General features: G+C 47.8%; 9 protein-coding genes and 2 non-coding genes across 11 annotated transcripts; 6 read left to right on the forward strand and 5 right to left on the reverse strand.

Moving 5' to 3' along the window:
- Window positions 1-425: 425 nt before the first annotated feature.
- Window positions 426-1,145, forward strand: AtWU_03785 (acetolactate decarboxylase; the record flags this gene model as incomplete). The annotated part of the gene is made up of 1 exon (XM_035498896.1): window positions 426-1,145. One exon carries the CDS (start codon window positions 426-428, stop codon window positions 1,143-1,145), a length of 720 nt encoding a protein of 239 aa, XP_035354789.1.
- A 435-nt stretch (window positions 1,146-1,580) lies between these two features.
- Window positions 1,581-3,111, reverse strand: AtWU_03786 (glycoside hydrolase family 30 protein; the record flags this gene model as incomplete). Its single annotated transcript, XM_035498897.1, has 2 exons — window positions 1,581-2,191; window positions 2,247-3,111. 2 exons carry the CDS (start codon window positions 3,109-3,111, stop codon window positions 1,581-1,583), a joined length of 1,476 nt encoding a protein of 491 aa, XP_035354790.1.
- Window positions 3,112-3,911: 800 nt separating this feature from the next.
- On the forward strand, window positions 3,912-4,003 carry AtWU_t86. Its single transcript has 2 exons — window positions 3,912-3,948; window positions 3,969-4,003. It is a non-coding gene; the product is annotated as a tRNA-Gln (tRNA).
- A 356-nt stretch (window positions 4,004-4,359) lies between these two features.
- On the forward strand, window positions 4,360-6,281 carry AtWU_03787 (transcription factor domain family protein; the record flags this gene model as incomplete). The annotated part of the gene is made up of 2 exons (XM_035498898.1): window positions 4,360-4,660; window positions 4,744-6,281. 2 exons carry the CDS (start codon window positions 4,360-4,362, stop codon window positions 6,279-6,281), a joined length of 1,839 nt encoding a protein of 612 aa, XP_035354791.1.
- An 831-nt stretch (window positions 6,282-7,112) lies between these two features.
- On the reverse strand, window positions 7,113-8,690 carry AtWU_03788 (FAD-dependent oxidoreductase; the record flags this gene model as incomplete). Its single annotated transcript, XM_035498899.1, has 5 exons — window positions 7,113-7,160; window positions 7,262-7,567; window positions 7,647-7,841; window positions 7,898-8,557; window positions 8,616-8,690. 5 exons carry the CDS (start codon window positions 8,688-8,690, stop codon window positions 7,113-7,115), a joined length of 1,284 nt encoding a protein of 427 aa, XP_035354792.1.
- A 1,235-nt stretch (window positions 8,691-9,925) lies between these two features.
- On the forward strand, window positions 9,926-11,876 carry AtWU_03789 (uncharacterized protein; the record flags this gene model as incomplete). The annotated part of the gene is made up of 3 exons (XM_035498900.1): window positions 9,926-10,036; window positions 10,094-10,423; window positions 11,169-11,876. The coding sequence occupies 3 exons, from the start codon at window positions 9,926-9,928 to the stop codon at window positions 11,874-11,876; spliced, it is 1,149 nt and encodes a 382-aa protein (XP_035354793.1).
- A 403-nt stretch (window positions 11,877-12,279) lies between these two features.
- AtWU_r30 lies at window positions 12,280-12,395 on the forward strand. Its single transcript, XR_004775211.1, has one exon. It is a non-coding gene; the product is annotated as a 5S ribosomal RNA (ribosomal RNA).
- A 267-nt stretch (window positions 12,396-12,662) lies between these two features.
- AtWU_03790 (cytochrome P450) lies at window positions 12,663-14,264 on the reverse strand (the record flags this gene model as incomplete). Its single annotated transcript, XM_035498901.1, has 1 exon — window positions 12,663-14,264. The coding sequence occupies one exon, from the start codon at window positions 14,262-14,264 to the stop codon at window positions 12,663-12,665; it is 1,602 nt and encodes a 533-aa protein (XP_035354794.1).
- A 1,231-nt stretch (window positions 14,265-15,495) lies between these two features.
- AtWU_03791 (terpenoid synthase) lies at window positions 15,496-16,693 on the forward strand (the record flags this gene model as incomplete). The annotated part of the gene is made up of 2 exons (XM_035498902.1): window positions 15,496-15,498; window positions 15,557-16,693. The coding sequence occupies 2 exons, from the start codon at window positions 15,496-15,498 to the stop codon at window positions 16,691-16,693; spliced, it is 1,140 nt and encodes a 379-aa protein (XP_035354795.1).
- Window positions 16,694-17,520: 827 nt separating this feature from the next.
- AtWU_03792 (efflux pump antibiotic resistance protein) lies at window positions 17,521-18,570 on the reverse strand (the record flags this gene model as incomplete). Its single annotated transcript, XM_035498903.1, has 1 exon — window positions 17,521-18,570. One exon carries the CDS (start codon window positions 18,568-18,570, stop codon window positions 17,521-17,523), a length of 1,050 nt encoding a protein of 349 aa, XP_035354796.1.
- Window positions 18,571-19,083: 513 nt separating this feature from the next.
- AtWU_03793 (efflux pump antibiotic resistance protein) lies at window positions 19,084-21,511 on the reverse strand (the record flags this gene model as incomplete). The annotated part of the gene is made up of 3 exons (XM_035498904.1): window positions 19,084-19,509; window positions 19,560-19,848; window positions 19,956-21,511. The coding sequence occupies 3 exons, from the start codon at window positions 21,509-21,511 to the stop codon at window positions 19,084-19,086; spliced, it is 2,271 nt and encodes a 756-aa protein (XP_035354797.1).
- Between the last annotated feature and the right edge of the window lie 109 nt (window positions 21,512-21,620).

Consider the following 21,620-nt stretch of genomic DNA (forward strand, 5'->3'; position numbering starts at 1 on the left):
AACATTCTTGCTAAACCCAGATATCAGACACTGAAAGCAAGGGATTGAGGTATGGCTCTTGGTGGAGCGTATCTGCTAACAAACGTCACATAGTTACCGAATGAAGACAGGTGCATTTGGGACCATATTGGAGTTCCTTGATAACCGGATTGCAAGAATGGGGTAGACTCCTAATGCTATCATCAGATGGATCTTCTCGTACGTGTCTAGGGTAGTACAAGATATTTCAGCTGCGTGTTGCATCACTTGACCGCGAGGGCGCTATCTACTTCCGCTCCCTAATTGGACCAGTGTCGGTACCTGAAAAAGACTGGAGGCAAACTGAGATGTGCCGGATCTATTTTGAACAGGGACGAATTCATACAATAGACGTATCGTCAGTAGTTGTTTTTTGGTTCAACTCCGTTGTTTCTCCAGGTACCGCCATGGCAAACTGCATTTACCAATACTCCGTACTAGGAGCTCTCATGAACGGCATTTGTCAAGATGGAACTACGGCGCAAAACATCCTCAAACATGGTGACCATGGCATCGGCACCATCCGCGGTCTTAATGGCGAGCTGGTGATCATAGACGGGGTAGCGTATCACTTCCCAGCGAACGGACCCCTGCGCCCCGTCGAGGCCACAGACATCATCCCATTCGCAATGACTACCAGGTTCCAGCCCACGCTGACCAGCCACGTTCCGTGCATCTCCATGTCTACTCTGTTTGACTCCCTGTTGCCTGTATTTCCAGATGAGCAGAACGTCTTCCTCTCAATTCGACTTTTTGCCTCCTTCTCGCGGGTCGTCTTTCGCGTGATCCCGGCCCAGTCCAAACCACGGGAAAGCCTTTTAGATCTGGCAAAAAGGCAGGAGATCCGGGAATGCACACGTATACAGGGCACGCTGTTCGGGTTCTGGTCACCCAGGTATACCAGTGGGTTTAGCATCCCAGGATTTCACTTGCATTTGCTGTCCGCGGATCGCACTGTGGGTGGCCATGTTATTGATTTTGATGCGGAGGATGGGCAGCTGGCCGCAGCAGTGGTCAGGAACTACCAGGTGGAGCTTCCTGCTTCGGAGGAATTTCGCGAGGCGCCCTTGAACTGTGTGAAGGAGCAAGATCTGCACGCTGCTGAGGGATCTCCCGCGCCTCGTTAAGCTTGAGTTGACTGTGCTTGAGGGGTTACTGGAAGGGGCAACGGAGTACCTAGATCTTGTCGAGTTCACACCAATCCACGCAATTGTACCTAGCTTATAATGGGGCTTGATAGGCCGGAAGATTCCACCTTGCTATAAGGCAGAGTTGAGCTCTAGAATCAGATGAACGCGTTTATCTGAAGACGTCCTTTCCTATAACCATACCTATTTGCAAGTACAAGACGTAGCGTGAGGAAGCAAGCAATCAGGTATTTAAGCACATTCAGGCAGATCATTGTCACACTCGTATGTTTATGTGGCACCCTCTTACTAGCCTTTTCGTAAACAACAAAACCCCAGTCTAATCGTAGAATGAAAGAGTATTGCGCCTGAGATTTCTTTCCCAATTAACCTGGCAAATATACGCTCCACAAAGCGAACATAATGGCAAGCTGATCAAGATAAGGCCGGGAGGATCCAAGTCGTCACCGATTCACTGGGGATATTTCCGCTCCACTCCTCTCCGCTCTCCGTCGATAGGGTCAGGTAAATATCATCGCTGAACATATTTTCAATGACAACTGTGCGTGTTCCGTCCGGGTTTAAAGAAGCCACCGACTGTAAGCCTTCGTCAGTCGAGTAGGTATAGCTTCCGGTTCCGTTCAACACGGTCGCGCCAGGAGGCATGAACTTGCTAAACTGCGCCATCATGTAGTAGGCAGTATTGAGAGTATAGCTGTCGTCGTCGTTGACGGTGACCAATCCCTGGCAGTTATCGCATCCACCAGTGGTCAAATGTGGACCATCATCAGTGTTTGTGCCCAGAGTCCATGCCATGACCCCCGACGCATAGTTCTGCAGGGGACCGATGGTAAAGTCAGCAGCTTGGTGCCATGATCCGGACGCTGGTGTCCAGCATTCGGTCATATATTGCTTGACCCCAGGGTTGGCGCTGTAGAACTGGCTGAGAACACTCCAGTCGACATTCTTTGCATAACAGTGCCAGGCCACAGTGTCGACGTATTCATTTGCTTCATCAAGCACAGTCTGAGGGTACGATGTCTGATCTGGAAGTCGATTGTTAGCAGTTGTCAAGATAATTGCCGCGAATGAGGTGCCTACCAGTATTGTGGTCGTAAGCCCAAATTTCCGTGCTTAGTCCAGCGCCGGCGAGAGCCGGTCCAATGTACTTTTGGATCAGCTGCGCAGACTCATAGTCGTAAACATACATAGTCGGATATCCAGACTGACTATTCAAGGGTTCATTTTGGATAGTAATAGCATCGACCGTAGCGCCCAATGCTTCGTACGCTTGGATGTATTTCACAAAGTACTGGGCGAATGCACTGGAGTAGCCGGTGCTTCCCGTACCACCACTGGTAAGGTAGCCATCGTTGAGGTTATTATCAGTCGTATTTCCATCAATCACACCATTCAATTTCATCCATCCGGGCGCACTCCATGGGGACCCGAGCACTTTCAGATTGGACTGCAAGGATTTCATCGAGGCCAACATTTCCGCCATAGCAGTGCCACGGTCGCCAAGGCCAAAGCCGGAAAGCGAGGGATCTGCTGCGTTCTCATTATCATCGTAAGTGTAGACCGGATCACCAGACAGATCAGATGCGCCGATAGTATGGCGCATGAGAGAGAAATTAGCTCCATCTGGGGTCATCAGCTCATTGAGGAGCTGTTGGAGGGTTGAGCTCGACAATGTGTTGAAAGACGTGACGGTCGCATCGGTCACAGCAGCCCCAAAGCCAGTAATTTCCTGCTTGTGACCGGATGATGTATCATCGATACTTAGCTTCCAGGTAGATTCCGAGCCTGGGCTTCCACTGCCCTGGATTGGGGCCGCGATCGACGAGAGCCTATAGGTGCCCGATGAATCGGAGCAGTATGCGGAGGCATCGGTGGCGCGTTTCTCGAGAGAAGCATGGCCTAGGGATGCCAGACCAGCCACAGCATACCACAATATCAGGCTCATGTCTGTAAGGAAAAAGATGACCACGATGTGTAGTCAAGTCGAGAGTGAGAGGATGCGAGCAACCAGGAGCTTCAAGGATAGTAATATATCCTGCGCCATATTTTGGCCCCCAAGTGGCAGTTTCAGGGATGCCCTGGTCCCGTCTGCGGTTGGGGGCACAAGTCCCAAGCATCGCCGAAGCTACTGTAGCAAACATGTGCTAGTTTTGCTGACAGGAACGAACTCTAAAGTAAGATAACTTGCCTAATTGAGGAAATGGTAGGTGAGATTGTACCGTTAGTGAGAGGTGCTGAAAGCTTATTCGCCTGTATAATTATCGCTGGCCGCATGCACGCGAGTTCCGCACACCCCGATGCAAGGGGGTTGGAGATCGCTTCGGGCCAAGTTAACCTGATGAGAGTAAGTTGATTGCCGAGACCTTGTCAGGCTCACCCTGCAGTATCTCAGCTTGATTCAGACTATGGACGTTAGTTATAGTGTTCTTGTTTTGTGGCTGATTGGCTGATGATTTATTTTTGTGACTGAATCTGTGTTGTTGGCTGTTGCTGCGCATAATGTCTCTTGTCATGTACGTCGTGCATAAAGAAAAGATACCCAGTAAAAGGGGCAGTATACTGGCACGAATAGCTTCATGGTACGGTCGGTGTCAGTCATCTAGCCTTCATACCCATCCTTATAGGAAACAAAACTAATATCAATTTAGTCTGAAGCATGTCCCAGGAACGTGTGGATACAAAACATTGCGCATTTCACAGTTCTAGCCATGGATAGGTTGTTCCGGCAAAAATCGGGCAACATGTGGTTGTGTGGGGTAGTGGTCATCCCTTCGGATTTTGAGGACTTCGTTGTTTCCAGAGTTCCGACAACCCCGGTTCGAACCCGGGCACGACCTATCTTGTTTTCTTTTGTCTGGCTTATGCCAGAGTTATGTTTCTTTTTCTTTTTTATGGGCATCTCCCTGATAACAATTTGATGTTTTCAACGATCCCTGCTATGTGTTACAATAAGCTTCTCTCACTCTAAGATTAGCTTTCAGCGCTGACAGTAGGAGGTAACTTCCCGCGAGGCTACAGGAACCACCAAGTTAATCCCCGTCTCACCTTCTCCCTCGTCGATAGACAGCTACGTCTGGCCTCCCATCTCTGTGCAACATAAATATCCTGTATCTGCCCCTTCTTTCGCCAGTCATACATATCTGTTCCCATATCGTCTTCTTCACCACCACTGCCATCACCACCATCAGCAACCATGGATGAATCCAGGCCAGAACAAGATCACTCCACCACTTCGGATCAGAGTACCCTGGCTGCCATGCAGAACTTGACAGCATCGATACAGAGCCTAGTGAGATTGCTTCACCAGGAAAGTGAGCGACGAGAATGTCAAGTGAAATCAAAGAACGTTAAGGACAGTGACCCTGTCCTGAAGGCGCTGAGCGAGGAGATTGCAGCCGGGCGGCCAACGCACATCCCAAAGGAGAACCCTGTGGAGCTCATGTCACAAGAGGAGATCGATGAAAAGAATGACTCGTATAGGGAGAAATACACCGGTATGTATTGCCCCACAACACCCTTCAATACTAGGTGAATCTCGAAGAAATAGTGAATTCGAAGTAATACTAACTCGTTGCAGCCTTCTGGAAGGATTTGCCGTCACCTCCAGCTGACATAGAAACCACTGACAATGCTTACCAGTGGGCCTTTGACCTATATTCCCAGATATATCACTCTCTGGGATGGCATAAAAATGAGGATATCCTTTTTACTGCAGATATCCTATCCAAACACCGTGACGACCTTCTGGAAGCACTCTTCGCCGTTGAAGCATATCGGCGTAAGCAATTTGATTGTCCTCTGGAGCCATCACGCGCGGCGTTCGAATATTCACGCCTACCCCGCCTACTGCTGATACTGGCTCGTTTGGAAGCCCGACGAAACGATGGTCTGGAATGCCGCAACGGAGCCTGTGTGGATTGTCGCTACTTCGGCGCCGACCAAACCCTCCAGGTTCTCATTGAAGTGGGTCGAACAGTGCACCACGACAAATACTGGAGTGCGAATGACACAACTTTGCAGGAACTGCTGCATAGCTGTTATGCTCGGCGTATTCTATCTCAGCCTAATGCTGATAAACCTGATGTTTTGCGATACCAGTTCCATCTCATTTACGACTGCCTGGGTGCGTTGGACTTTACGTCGCGGTTCCTTGAAGTTCGAGATGCGCTTTGTCTCACCTTCTATACCAGATATCAAAGGGAGCCAATCCATAAGATATTTGACATGGAAAAATGTCATAGAAGCTCTATGAAGGGCATTGAGGATTTCAAGGAGCTTCCACTTGAAGAGTTCCCCGGTCCGACTTTCTCCCCCGACACACTCACGGTTCAGTACCTGCAGGACTTTGGCGGCTTGAGGATTGAATGGACAGATAATCTGGATGATCATCTCAAGATATTCACGGGCCGCAATGCGCTCAGGATCTTTGCTCATCCCACATTCTTCTACAATTGCCGAGATCTCGTGAGAAGAGACTATATTGAGCCCTTGCACATTGAATTATCTCGGACGTACGCCCTTCTTTTTAGACCATCATCCCGACCGGCACTGCGACTGCTGCAAGAAGCGACCAAGTCAAACGAGATCACTTGGCTGGGAAGGAAGATCGATCCGAGTTCCCATCGGTCAGGTATGGAACAGGGCACTAGCAAGTCGTTTGATGTCGATCTGGCCAAGCCATCAACAACCCGTATCCTGGAGAACTTCCATCGCTGCTCGCTTCCCCCCAGCATTCAAGCCGCTTATAACGTCGCCAACCCTTTTGCTAGTATTAAGGATACTAGCTTCTTCAATCAACACAAGTTCACAACCAGCTCCATGCGGCAGATTCATGCCCTCGCTCCGTACTATCCAGAGGACATTATGTTTATGATAATGTCTATCTTTCAAAACGGTTTCCACTCAAACGAGGCTTTCATAGACTATGAGTACTTTGGTCCTCGATTGCGTCGCCTCAAAACATACCTGGACAACCAGCAGCCCACCACACTGAAGCAGCTGTGGTTTGACAGGAGGGACGCTCGAGCGTGGTGGACTTTTTGGGGTGGTGCTTTTTTTCTCATTGTGTTTGTGGTGTTGGCTGCTCTCAATGTGAGGTTACTGGCTTCGAAATGAGTCGGCCCTGCTCTCAAGCCAAAGTGACCGAACCAGCAGATAGAATTATAACAGAAATTACATATCTGCTGTAGTTGAAAGTCGTTCCTTGAAGGCACGTAAGGTCAACAAAACTGTTAATCTGGCTTATGAGGGCGGTTCGGTTCCTTGATTTTCACGTCTGTTTCTCATAATTGTTTAAATACACCCACATGATGCCGTAGGAACGATTGATGTTAGTCCCAAAAATGAATGTAAATCCTTCACGAACTGTGTGCGTTCATCCCATTCAAGTAACAAGTCCACCGTAGCAAGGCTGATTGGCCAAAAGCAGGGGCCTAGAAGTCGAAAGTAACGCTCTATCTAGTTGTCTGCTATTCTTATTGTTGCTCAATAGAACGATGGTATACAAACTATTTCAAAGTCACTCAGAACGTTCAAACGCAATGCAGCAAGATTATTAGGGCTTGTGGAATCAACACTAAAAAGACTATCTCAACAGCTGATTACAGCTGAATTGCGATAATTCTTTGAGATTGGGTGGACACTTTGGTGTTCTTTCAAACATCTTCTATTTTGAGTAATATTTATTGCTAGGTATGGTTCAACCATGATACAGATATTCATATACATAGTAATGAAGAGTATAGCTAAGTGAATTATCATTAAAGTCAAAGTCAGCTTTCTCCTAATTCTGATTCATCACAAACCATACTTTTCCCGAATAACAGGATCTATCACAATCCTTTTTGGATGAGGTGAGATGTGCAACAAATGGAAGTCAACTGGACTAAACCATGAAGATTCATAGTTTGATAACCATCATCACATAGCATATGTTATATGAAACCATTACAATCGCGAGCTTGGTGTGTTGACTTTCTCCAAGTACTTTCTAGTCTGTTCTCTTGTTAGCGGTTCTATATAACTGATTATCTCTATTTTCTCTTCTTCTATTTATGGCCAAGGAATGCACTCGAGCCGAGGGGACACAGACTCACATGTTCAACGACATCATAGTCGTGGGCCCACTTGAAGAACGCAGGGCTTCTGAAATCTGCGGCAGGATCTGGTTCGATATTTTTGATGGAATCCCAGTCGGTATCAGCATATTTTTGATGCGAGGCCGCGTGATCTTTGTGCCCGAGAAACCTTTGCGTGTTCCAAGCAGCAAAGGATTTGATGCGTTCAACACGAGGCTTTCGAATATCTTCCCAAAATCTACTTATCACTGCGACACTCAGGTAAGGAAGTGACGAAAGCAATATGTGCAATACCCCAATATCCTCGATAGTCTGCGACAAGCCCTGTCGAGAAAGAATCAGCGTATGACTCTAGTGGTGGAGTATTTCCAATTATTCTTGAAAGTCTCCACGTCAGGCTAACCTGTGCTGCATTGGGCTCCATTGCATGGGCTGAGTCACCCAATAGGATGGTTCTGCCAGTCCTACTCGTCCAGCGGGGAAGATTTGGTATTTGGGCGATCTTCCACCTGTCGCACTTAGTCGCCAATTTGAGAACTGCAGAAAGTGGAGGGCATATCCCCTCAAAACGCTGCCTCACAAATGCGATATCTCCATCCTTGGTAGTTTTCAGCGTATCATAATGGGTTGGTTGCATAGGACTACGACGCATACCTCGCTCCACATGCTGGCATGGCCATCATCGTGTTTGAGGCCGAACAAGCCGCTCCAGAATTCCATTTTTCTGGGCTTCCGACCAATGACAAAACGCTCATCGCCTGCCCAAACACATGTTTCGAACTCCTGTAGCAATAAGCTGGCGTCACTATCCGATTGTAGTTCTTTCTGTGACACTGTTACGCCATAGTAGACCGAATCGCTGACTTGCGGGTTCACCGACCACCCCGCGGAAACGTCAAATAAAACTTTAGTACGCAGGCGTGATTGAATCCCGTCAGCAATGAGAATGAGATCGCCGGCTATTGTTTTCCCTCCTTTTAGTTGTAATCTTGGACTTACGCCGGGTTCATCTGAGAAGTCTTCCACGGAACTGTTGAAGAAAATCTCGGCCCCAGCGTGCACGGCATGTTGGTAGAGAATATCCTGTAGAATCGGCCGATGAATGCCCCAATCTGGATATTTGGTGAGAGATGCTGGCAAAGTGCGTATCTTGTCCTTCCCGGTCTTCAGGTCTCGAATGAGGATCGGGAGACAGGTGTCCGCGACTTGTTCAATGGCGTCTCCAAGGCCCCAAGATTGAAGAATGCGAGACGCGCCAGGACGGATCAGCAGTCCACTCCCCTTTGGCGACAATTTCTCTCGCCTCTCAAAGACCTGCATAGGTTTATCATTAGATGGAATACAACTTCAAGGGTGGTCTACTTCCCTGGACATGGTGGCCGTCCTTGGCAAAGCAGTACGCAGCCGCGAGGCCGCCAAGACCTGCGCCCACAATGAGGATCTTCATACTTTTTGACGTTTGGTTTCGATCCTAGTATTTGAATGGACATTGAAGGAGGAGTAAATGGAAAAGTCGTGAATATAAGGGAGACAGCAAATGATCATTTCGGGAATGACGTCTGCACCCGCACACCCGCACAAATGAGCATTGGACGCCTGACCGCGGTCAACCAACCCAGAAAACGAATGGCACGCCTAATCGCCAGCTAGAACGGTCTTTAAATCTGCAGTGAGCCCCGTACTTCTCCTTTGTGCTTATAACAGCGCAGCGCACTACACTAAAAAACATCTCTGTAAGGCAAATCCTACCCGAAGCGAGTTCGCTAAGGGGAAATAAAAAGCATACAATCTAATGTAGAGTAGAAACGGACCTGAAGTCTGAATTACCATAATACGATTCAATTTTCGATTAATATACTTGTGGAGACTTGTTAGTCGTTCAAAATTATCAATATTGCGCTCATTGCTGGTCTTGCATGGGGCAGTAAATAGTATACCCGTGCCCTCCAAACATGCCTTCGAGGTGAGTGCACCAGAGGTATGCAGTAGTAGTACTCAGTAGGCTGATAATTAGGGATCAGAAGTAGTAAATGACATAACTTCCTCGTTATATGAGGAATCATAATATCAATATCGATGACCTTACCACTTATCTTCCGTATCTCTAGTATTCAATAATATACCCTGCTGCACAATTTAGTGCTCGCAACTTATAGGTAGTGCACCAGCATGTAATTGCGGATACCAGGGGAGACTGCGTACTGTTGTACATGTCCTTGCAGAACGAACCGTTAGTCAAAGGTTGATTTAATTAGCTAAACAAGTCGGGCAAATTCCCCAACACATATTCATTGTTCAGTGAAACAAGTAGGAGGGACAAGAGATCAAACTCAGGCTCCCGTTAGGGTAACTTCCGGGCAATCCATACAAAGCAACTGCCGCATCGCTGCTTCCAGTAACCCCAACAAAGGTTGAATGTCAAAGACAGAGCCGCCAATGCCATCGCAGAATCCGCATCCCAAAAAATTGGCGCATAGGGAAACTGGTTTTATGGGTTTCTCGTATGAATATCGTCTGCCATGAAACCTCCAAAGCTGTATTAGCTCCCAGGTATATATAAAGGTGCCATAGAGATGCCCGTTTCTTCTCGCCAATTGAACATCTTACTACCTTCTTCTCATTACATCAGTCATCAATTATATCCAAATCACGTGCCACTGAGTAACCTTTTTCATGACCATAATGGAGTCCAACGGTCGTGAAGACATCGCCCTGCTGTGTCTGGCATACAGGGAAACCCTCGATGACAATTACAAATCGCTCATTGGGGAATTGAGTAGACGATACAACTTAGTACGGTTACCAACAGCCTCAATTGCACGCACGTATTTAGCGAATCACAGCCCGAAGATAATCATCGTGACAGACGGGGGCATAAGCGAGCCAGACAACCAAGACATAGCGAAAAGGCTGAACGCCTATCTTGAGGATGGTGGATCGGTAACATTCGCGCTGGACTTTGCCAGCTCTATTTCTGGAGATGAATTCAAAAATCTCTTTGGTCGGAAATTTGGCACACCCTGGGAGTATGACGGCCGCTGCAAGACCATTTGGAGATTCAATGGAAACTGCATTGTCCCAGCCGGACCGGTTCCAAACTGCTTCTATGATATGGAGGCACTTCTTATCAAGAACGCTTCACCTATCGAGCGAATTGTTGTTCCGCTGGGAAGTTCCATGGTAAGACCCAAGGAACAGGGTCAAGCCGCGGTAGTTGGAAGGAAGCAAGGCAAAGGATATTTAATCTATTGCGGGAACGAGAGTGTTGAGGAGGAATTGTGCAAGATGTTACTGCTTATGTGCATTTAGCAATAGCGCATCTGAAGATTGAATGTACCGGTGGATCTGTACACTTGTAGTTTCACAGAGGAAATGGTATATCCAGAAGCTGAGAACTCAGGTTCAAAAACCACTTCATCTCTTTATTGTCTAATGCCACGTCGGGGTTTGCCTCAGGCTCCGCGGTTCTTTGCTGGGTAGGGGTGACGACTCTACAACTTGTCGTCTGTCCGGTCCTAGTTATTCATTAGTATAATTGGCTTGGCTTAGCATCGTTTGTTGAAGTCCATTCGGATAACATTACACCCAATTGACGAATAGTGAATTCAGTCTAGAATGTTATCTATGGCCAGTGTTAGCAAGGTAACTTACGATATATATAAGCCCAGATCTGAGCAGATGTAAGTTTCTTATGAATACTATCAGTGAATATGAGAGTAACTATGGCGCCTATGAAGTCCATAAGCTTTCCAGTGTTTCTCATCTATTACAGCACTATATCGGTCACTGCCGTTCTAATTTCTACTGCACGTAGGAAGTCCCATCTAGATCGCAACTTGCAACAGTACCTTTAGAACCTTTGTTATATAATCCTGATCAAGTCCTCTGCTTCTCGCTTTACATCGTGAAATCACCTTGCCCTCAGTTCTCCATCATCTCTGTTACTGCTGAGCTTCTTCTTTTCATACAACCAAGCAAGGCAACATGGAGTCCAAGCGCCCAGAGATCCTTCTTCTATGTATCGCACCCACAGACTATCTTGGGGATCGTGTTTGAACCCCTTCTGAAACGCCTAAGAGAACGCGCCAATGTGAAGCGTGCGACCACCATTGACGAGGCATTGCGTGGCCTGGAAGCCAACCCCAAAGTCGTCATCGTCGCTGATGAAGGTGTAACTATACCCGTCAACCGACTCGTCGTTGAGGAGCTAGAGGATTACATGCGCAGAGGAGGTTTGGCCATTTTTGGCCTCTGTTTCCCCGGTTTCGTGACCAAGGACCGTTTCAGGAGCCTTTTCCATGTGAGAATAGGTTTGCCGTGGATTATAGGGGATAAAGAACGAACCAAATTTGAATTTAATCCTGAGTGCACCCTTCCAGCCGGAACAGAGGCTATCTCGCTCCCTAGTCTATACAGCATGGAGGCAGTTTTCATTAAAAATGCTCGCCCCAAGGAGAAGATTTACATTACTGTCAAAGGTGCTATGACGGAGCGGACGCGGCCTGAACCTGTCGACCAGACACAAGATGCGGTGGTGGGAGCAAAGGTGGGCGATGGATATGTGGCTTATTGCGGGGATACCAATCCGGGTAAGGAGCTGGAACAAGTCATTTTGGCCCTTTGTGGCTTTTAGGCATCATGGATAAACTGCCTTCTTATCATATGGTTTGAATTATCAGGCCAATGACTGCTGTCAACTACAGGCTCCACAAATAATTCAAAACCACACAAAGAATGAAATCCATTGTTGCGCTGCACGCATATTGACCTAACTACGACACAATAAAGACATCATAAAGGGTAGACTAATTCCACTAAAGGAAGTTACTAATATACGATTTGAATATGTGACGTATTTGTGTGATTTGGTTTTGATCTTAGCCAACAATATTGACCACTGCGCGAGGTGTAAGGTGGACCCCGATATGATATTGCAGAACGGAGCAGTTTTCCAATCATAGGTGGAATTCGCAGTACAATCAATTCATGATGGAAAGATGCGCATATATACTCCTGACCGGCTAAATCTCGTACATACGACCATAGGGTGTGGAAAACAGGGCTTCCCGTCCGCTCAGCCGTACTTAAGCCACACGCCGGGAGGTTAGTAGTTGGGTGGGTGACCACCAGCGAATCCCTTCTGTTGTATGTTTTTGTATTCTTTTTCTTTTTACTTTTTTCATAAAGAATGTCTCGCGATTATAGTAGAGAAGGCACTACTCTGTAGCGGAACATGTGGTGTGTCATACATAGCCTTGCCACCTTCAGTGCATCTGGCATTATTGCACAACACTGCTGTACGAACATCTGGATTCATTTTGTCAAATCAGAACAGGGCAGAGTGTATTTCTCGACGTGCGACCATACAATAAAACCGCTTGACTTCCCTGCCTGGCCAACGCCTTCCTCTCAAGCTTCACTAACCTCTTACCTTAGTCTTTCGCTCGATATCCTCCATAATTTGGACAGGATCCTTAGTCGCATTCTCCCACTCCCTCTCTATGATCTCCTGCTTTTTCGGTTCTCGAACTTCAAATGGGGCCTTGAACGGCCTAGATGCTGCTGTAAACGTCAATTTGATATCCCACGGGTCGATTTCAATTCTCTTTCCATCTTTGTACGAGTGAGTGATATTGTACGCCCACATGAGCCGTGCCACGAGAATGAAAATGCTATTCCAGCCCAGATGCCTGCCAGGACAAATCCTCCGACCGAAGCCGAACGGGCTGTGTTCAAGGTCTGGGTTGTCGATCCACCTCTCTGGTCTGAACTTATGCGGATCTGGGAAAATCTTCGGATCGAAAGACATGACCCAGATATTGGGAATGATCACTGTACCACTTGGTATCTGATACCCCATGTATTCGTCGTCCTGCGTAGTTGCATGGGGAATTGCAAATGGAGTCGGAGGCTGCCAGCGCATAGCCTCATTCAGGATAGCTCTGATGTATGGCAATTGAGGGATGTCTTCAGAGGAAGGGAGCCGGTCGGGCCCAACAACTCGATCTAGCTCTTGCTGGGCCTCCTTCAAGCAGTGCGGGTGCAGCACGATGGCTTTGATAATCAGGCGTAGAACGGTAAGAATAGCTTCGAAACCGGCTTGTTGAAGTGTACCTATCACATAGGCAAGTTCTGTAGACGAGATCTGTGACGCCGCGTTGGTTTTCAAGGCATTCTGAACCCAGTTCCACGTAGACGCTGACTTGCCGATCTCGAAATGCTTCATATGGAACTTGGTAGTTTCTCGTTGCACGTTGTCCGAGAACCGCTTCCAAGGTGCTAAGCATTCCGGTAGCTTGTCAAGGATTGGGAACAACTCAACCACGCTGTAGTAGCTATTGCCGATGGCATCGAAGGGATGGTTGTTGATAGCGAGGAGTTGGGCGGGAATATCGTTGTCTGTTGTTTCCAGTCGGATGCCGTACCCAAGTGTCATAACGATACTACCAGCATAGCGGCGTATGATTGCCTCAAAGTCGTGGTTATTTAGGAGTTCGGAGAGAGCCTGCTTGCTTTCCATGTTTTCTAGAACATAATATCGATTGACTGCAGTGGAGTCTAGCAACGAGCTCATGATACGGTGCTGGTTCTGCCATTCCTTGCCGTACGGCATGATAGCCGAGTTGATTCCGCGGGTCATGCGGGTCGCGATAGCAAATTGAGGACGTGAACTATAGATAGCACCTCGCTTGGCCAGCAATTCTTGTGCAATATCAAAAGAGCCAATGCTGATGGCCAGTTGTTGCCCATAGCGGAAGGCCACCATGGTGCCATAGCTTTGGTGCCATTTGTGAACCACTTCGATGGGGCGCTGAGTCAACATCTGATGAATGTTGCCAATAACCGGGAGAGGCCTTGGTCCAGCAGGTAGGCGGGCATCTTCTCTCTTAATGGAGAGTTTGTACCCGATCAAAATGCAAAGAACAAGGGTCGAAATAAAGACAAAATGACAGAAGTGCTTGTCCAGCATGGCCGAGCAGTTGTTTGATACTGGCTGAAGCAAGTATGGGGTAGAAGTCATGATGATTGAAGTAATGAAAATCAGTAAACGTGTACAAGTCTAATGTTCCTGAGTTAAAGTTTGGAGAATATATCGTCAATGAAATGGCCGTATATATAGTATCCCCGTTCCTCTTGGACGCGTGCTACGATGGTGAGCTGAGCTGAACGTCTGCATCGCCAGGGAAGGAAGTCTGAAAGCAAGGTTTCGGAGATTACATGGTCTTGATGGTATAGGAAGGCCGTGCGCTAATGCATGGACGTTCTGATCTGGAACGACGTAATCCATGTCGTCACACACGATCAATGCCTAAGTCAAAGCGCTACCTACAGTGAGAGCTAACCATCGGAGAAGTCCGTTTGTGCACATACCTGGACTGACTATCCATTCATCTTGATGTCTAGCATTCATCTTGATGTCTACTGATGCATTCTCCTTGCAGCTAAACCCGTTCCATGTCTGATCTTCCATTAATCCCATGGTTATATTGGAATCTGTTCTGCCGTCCAGCGAGTCAGGCGTTACATGTGGACGTCGCAAAGACGGAGAGGAAGAGGTTACTCGGGGAGGATTTTCTTGGCCCACCATATTCCCCACTTGAGTGCCTATCTAATGATACATGCATCAACCGTTGAAGTAAGCTAAGGGCAGTTGAGATCCGATAGCCGCCCAGGCGCTTCAATGCAGGTCATACCGGGGAAATACGAGTCTGGAACCTTACTGGTGAGGGGAACGGGGTAACACAATTCCGTCGCGCTATTTTTCGCCAGTAAAATGCCTTGCATTCTTGAAATCCACCCAGTATACTTTTTGTTGACTTTTCATTGGCAATCCACTCATAATTCAAGGTTACACTAATCATGTACCAGCACCAGTTGGGTATAATCACCCCTTGAGGCTGGAGATATCGGGGATTATGCCACAAAGCTCAGCAATTGTGAAATGATGTATACAGTCTTAGGTGCCTTTTTTTCTATGATTCAGAAATGACACCTTCAGCGTATGCACCGGATCAGCAATGACTCATGTTTCGATCAGACGCCCATCACACGCAATGCTAGAAATCGCGCAAGGGTGAAATCCGAGATCCGATTAAGCGAGAGTACTTTCGTGAATGAGAGTTCCTCATATTTCCAGGACCCCGTCGAAAAGTATATGATGAGAGTAAATCATCCCGTACGATCCTCGCTTAATCGTAGTAGTGGCTCGCGTGATATCTATATGGTTAGCGCACTATTGATTCATCGGAACAATGGTGAGAACCGAAAGTCCGTTCGATATACTGTGAGTGTAATGACTGATTTCAAGGACAGGACTCCGTCACAAACGCCTTCCTGTTTATCCAGAGGCCTTATCAAAGCCTCTGGTTAATTGGGATATATTTCCTATTCTTCCTCCTCCTTTTGTTCACCCTCATAGTCTTGACTGCCGCTCTCCGGAAGGCAGTCACTCAAAACGACGTCACTGAGGTCCAGAAGATATCTCCCGGAAGTAACATCGCCAAAACAGATTACGAAGACGTTGTCAACAGTTTCCTGCAAGATATTTCTTTTCAAACCCCGGACATGATATTCGATGTGGGCCTGAAATCTCGTGTTGAGAATCGCTTGGAGTCGTATGGTATTTCGCGCAAGTTTATAACAGAGATTGAATCGTGCATTGCTACAGCGACCAAGATATCCAGCTGTTCTTATCCATATACCTCTCCCGAAGTGCTCGAAGCCATTGCCTTATATGCTACATATGTTATCTCGATCGATGACATTACGAGTAACATTCTACCCGATCTCGAATGTTATGGATCTCAGCTGGTTCTTGGGCAGTCCCAAAGACACGAGATACTTCGTGGATTTACAAAGTTCTTGGGAGACCAGCCCCGGGTGTTTGGTGCTTTTGGGGGCGACATGATCATCAAAGGCACCATGGAGTTTATCGCTTCAGCGGTAATCGAACAGAACCAAGATTCTGTCCACCTGTCGCGTGATGCTTCAGATTATCTGGTTTTCTTCAGGGCAAAGACAGGGGTCGCTGAACCCTTTGCCTTCTTTTGCTTTCCAGAAGATATCAACCCTGAATATCGGGACTTGCCAAAATATGTCTCGGCTGTTCCAAGTATCATGCTGTTCTTGGGATACGTCAATGACCTCCTGTCCTTCTATAAAGAGGAGATCAAGCAGGAGGATTCTCCAGGCTTTGTCCAAAGCTACGCCAAGATACATGATTTTACCGCGCTAGAGGCTCTACGGCAACTTCGGCATGAGACAATTAAGGAAGTACGCAAAATTCGGAGCATATTAGCCAAAGATGCCGCCATGGCTGATCGTATTAACCAATTCATCTATGGGTATATTTTCTATCACTTGTGTACGGAAAGATATAGGTTGAATGAGTTGAACATCCCGGCTGCTCATCATGCAAGAAAGCGATTTCAGGCGATGGCTAATGCGTGACTGGATCAAATTTTGGCGAAACTTGGATATTATCTGATTGAAAGAGTTACAGCTGTATTCAGAACAAGTTAGACTACGGTCCAGAGATACCTGGAGGCCTGGGGTGTGAGAAACCTGCAAGGTTTAGACGATTGGCCATAGGAAGTTGTCCGTACAGAACCTTGCGCTTACATTTGGTTTATGAGTCCAATAGTACATGGAATACTTTCCGTAAAAGTGACGCACTTCGCCGGGCCTCATGGAGCCCGTTACTGTCAAGAATGAGAGGTTTTTTTTATGCAATATAAGCCACGCAAGTCTTCCAATGTAGCTAGTAAAACTTGGATGAATCGGCGACACCGATGCACTGATCCTGACACAACGCATACTTACCCCTCACGAACGAGTCATGGAGGTGCTGTGCTGAATGTCCCACTTAATCCTTCGGTCGGACGGATTGTGTAACATTGGATATTCCCTCGACCACCCATCGACCCCTATGTCAATTCACATGGTGGCCAGCTCGCACGCTGCAAAGGCTGCCGAATGCTAGCCATACAGCAGTCCTTCCAGCAATAGCACTCGATTCCTTATGGCATTCGGTTTTACTGACTCGGAATATTCCAGTAGCTCGGAATGCTGAGGGTGCTCACTATGGTCGATCATATATCAAAAGCTTAAGGATTATCAGATATACCTCGTAATCGATTCAATATTCCATTATTTTCTTCATGGCATTCATGCTTTAGACAGGTGATTAATGACTCCTAGCATAACCCTACCGAGTTGTCTTTGAAAGTTCTAGTCGGGGTCGTATAAGTGGAAGTGTCCGACATATCCTACCACAGTCAATCTTCATCGCACTCCAAATTCGACTGAGATTCCAGGTACCATCGCGGTAGCCAGTTGCAAAAGACATTACGAATGCCCACTAAATCGCCCTGTTTCGTGCCTGCTGATTTCCCGTCGATAAACTCCGACCGGTACCCACCATCAAAATCGACGACCCAGGCATTCAAATCGTAGTCTATGACAATATTTCCCGGGTGCACATCGCCCCATATGATATCGTGGGTATGAAGGATCTTCACGGTATCCAGTATCTGCCTTTTCCACTTAGCATGATATTCCTTCATTTGATTGAGTTCATCGCTCCAGATATTTCGCGACCCGAATGGAAGCCAATCAATCAAGATGCCCAGGATTATCTTCCCATTATCAGATAGCACGATAGCATAAAGCTTCGACACATTGATTGACAGGCCGAGTTCTGAAACACGGCTGAGCGCTGACACTTCATTAATGAAAGCACTGGGATTGTTGGCAGGTTTAAAAAGTAGGCCGCGTTCCGCTACCTGGACATGTCGCGGTATGTCACAGGTATGGTCGAATTCGCTATCTGGGTCCTGGTCAATAAGCACATCGGCTGCGCTGACTTTGAGGACACTAGGAGGAAGGCCTGAAATTGACGCGCTTATCGTAGGAAGAGTGGACTTGGAAAAGCGCCTATTAACAGTGGGAACTGCTGTGATTAATTCATCAATTGGCATCAACTGTAGTGTGTGAGCTCGAGGAAAGGTAAAACTTTGTAGGCTAATAGGACCTTGTATTTCTGGAGCATTGCGTCGAATGTATTGTGCGCATGGGACGATCAACCAGTCCCATGATTCTTCGAGATTTTCACTGTTGTTTGAGTCTTCTTCGAAATCCGTGGCTTTTTCACTTCTGTTAACTTTCTTCAGCCACTCATTAACCTGTGCTTCTAGAGAGGTGCCGAAGAATTCAGAGGCTCGCAGGGTGATTTCGAACAAAACCGCTCTCGATATAATGACAAGAAAAGCAGCCTCAGCACAAATTTTGTTCTCAATTATGCGATGGTTAGGAACGCTGATAGCCATTTGGGTGAAGCAATAATTTTTGAAGAAAAACTAAATGTCACGGTGAACAAAGAAATATTTCTCAGATCAGTATTTAACACGACACGTTTGAGGATAACTTTAGCGGGAATAATAATAACGTGCGAAGAGGCCAGGAATGGTAGGAGTGTGAAGAGTGGATATTTGGAAGATGTCTGTGAACAAACATGATTAGCGGCAAGTGCCTTTGCAAGGAATTAATATCCCGCGTGGTCCAATCAATATATGTTGAAGGCCCAACATTTCCTATGCACTTCAACCAAGGATAAAGTTCCATATGCATGCCCATTGAGACTGATCCTTACATTCAAATATCATCCCTCGAACATGTAAACTGCAATAAAGTGGGTTAAGCTTGAAGCTTTTATATATACTATACCTTTAGTAATGAATTTGATCGGATACTACATCTCAACTGGTCATGTATAGATAATATATGATCTTTCTTCTTCAATTCCTTTGATCAAATTCTGACCCAGACACATAAGATATTAACTACTCGAAACTATTTAACCACCTAACCAAATCCGAATCCTCATCCATCCAGGCATTAAAATCCCATGATATCCAATCTCGTGCCACAAATCCGGGCCCAGTCCCTTCCCCGACCGCATCTCCCTTGTTGTTTCCACTACCATATTCACCCTCCACCACCTCCCCCGCCTCCACAACTGGCACCCTTCCCCCCAAAACCCGATCAAGGATATGCCTAATCACTGACCTCGCCTGCTGGCAAACATCATAGTTCCCCGCCTGCTTGGATACTACATACTCAAGATCCGCAGCAAAGCGGCTCAGATTTTGGATGATTTCCGAGCGGGAAACCCCCCCTGCTGACTGAAAATTGGAATCGGGGTTCTGTGATTGATGCAGCAGTTCAACAGCCAGGACACCGGCGGGGGGTAGGCCGAGGGAGGACATCTAATTCTTTTGAGTAACGAGGGAGAAGAGGAAGGGGAAGGGAAGCATACAATCCAAACAACAGAATTCCCATCACCCCCACCGACAGCGCGATTGGCAATCAACAACAATATATTGTCCAGCAGCTCGTGCGCGACAGCAATCAATTTCTCTGTGCTGGCGCCCGTTCGCTGGACTAAGATCCGCTGGAGAATGAACTCATTATAAAGTGAGTCCATGTGCACGAAAAGGCAAACTTTGGCTGTTTCGGGGCAACGGTCGAAGTCCGATGGCGTGCTGATACGGTACAGCGATGAGGGGAGCGAAAGACGTGCTTTTGCGGCGAGGGCGGATATCTCTCTGTTGGGTTTTCCACCATTCTTTCTTATTAGTCCTCTGCAACTCTTCACTGGAAGAAGACAAAGGGAAAGGTACTTTGGGGCAAAGGGGCGGAGGTGGCATCTCACGTAATTTTCTCCTCCAATTCTGACCCCTCTCCTTCCATGATGTTCGAAACTAGAGAAATCTCTAGTGCTGCCTCCCTGATAACCCCCATCATGAAGCATGCTCTCGCGTATGATCCCCGTGTATACGCCCCCTCTGCGTTCCAGCCATTATTATCCAGGCGTGTCATCGCGGCGTCGAGAACTTCTGGCGAGGCTATGATATCTGCGAAGGCTATGTCCAATGGCGGGTCGACTGTGATATACCGACGGATCATGCGGGGTGGACGACCTAAGAATGTGGAGAGCCCTTTGTCCATGGCGTAGGCAGCGACGACGAGGCGTTTGCGGTGTTCCGCGCGGAAGAAAGGGAGTTTTGATGTGGCATCGCGTTGGTGGTAGCCCAGGGTGAAGAGAAGGGTTATTAGTGCAGAGAGGGTCTTGTAGGGACGGTAGTCTGTTTCTTTGTTAGCATTGGTGGGGGGTAGAGTAGGGAGAGAGGGATTTTGGTAAGTGGACACTAGGTAATAGGTGTGAAGAGTGAGGAAGGTGGGTAGGGTACCGTAATCCCCATAGAGCAGGGTAAGAAGCGAAGCATGTTCCAGCGTCGCCCAACACAGCTGTTCAGAAATGACACCGGTGTAGTCGAAAAAACGAAGACAGATTTCACTCACGGACACACAGACAGCTGCAAGACCCTTTTTGTCAAGCGGGGGACGGTTCGGTGGGGAATACGCAGCCAGCTCGTGTTGCGGGAGGAGACACGCGCTGGAACCAATCACCGCAAAGACTAGCCCTATAATCTCCCAACGGTTCGACATACAGGAAAAATATTCCGTGTGGGTGATGGCAGGGTCTACGATCAATGGTTTGGAGGAGGCAGTAAAAATGCTTCGGGAGAGGATAAGTAGAGAAGGGAGCGGATTAGCGGGATCGGAAATGGCCTCGTGCAGCATATTCCGGATGGAAGACAGGATCAGACGCAGGGCAGATGGGGGAAATAGATCGCCTTGGCAGTGGTCGAACCGTGCCGTGGCCATGTGTTCGTATAAAGCAAAATCATCGAGCAGGATGAGGAGCAGCTCGGCGCCAAGCTGGACCTGGCTGTCGTCGATGATGGCGCTGGTGTTCTGCTGCAGGGATTTAGCAAAGAGGGCTATACTGGACGAGCCATCGTTAACGTCGTCACGCAGCACGGATAGGTAGCTGGTGGGCCCGAAGACGCCAGTGCTGGGGGTCGAGGTGCTGCGGTGACTACAATCGGCGAGGTAGCCGTCGCGGAGATGGCCCGGAGGCAAGGGCGGAGTGACTAGCGAGGGAGGAGGCAGCGGGCTCGTCCAGGCACTGCTGATACTGGTACTGGTAGTAATGTTGCTGCCACTTCCGCACGAGATGGAGTCGGTGGAGCTGCGATCCATCCTGTTCGGATGCTTGGACATCGGGGCCGGTTGGTACACGCACAGGGCCGGCTTGCGTCTGCGCCGGCATCGGCCGCAAGGGGCGGCGTGGTCGCATCGGATCTTGGATTTACGGCATGGTTCGCAGGAACTGAGCACCCCGTTAGAGCGCAGTAGCGACATGGTGTGCGTGTGTGGGATGAAATGGTCGGAGTGAGGAGGGGAGGGGAGACTTTTGGTGACGGACTCGCGAACTTGCGGAGTCGGGGTCGGGGTCGGGGTGGAGATGACA

This window comes from Aspergillus tubingensis (assembly GCF_013340325.1).
Source record: "Aspergillus tubingensis WU-2223L DNA, scaffold_6, whole genome shotgun sequence".
NCBI classification, from domain to species: domain Eukaryota; kingdom Fungi; phylum Ascomycota; class Eurotiomycetes; order Eurotiales; family Aspergillaceae; genus Aspergillus; species Aspergillus tubingensis.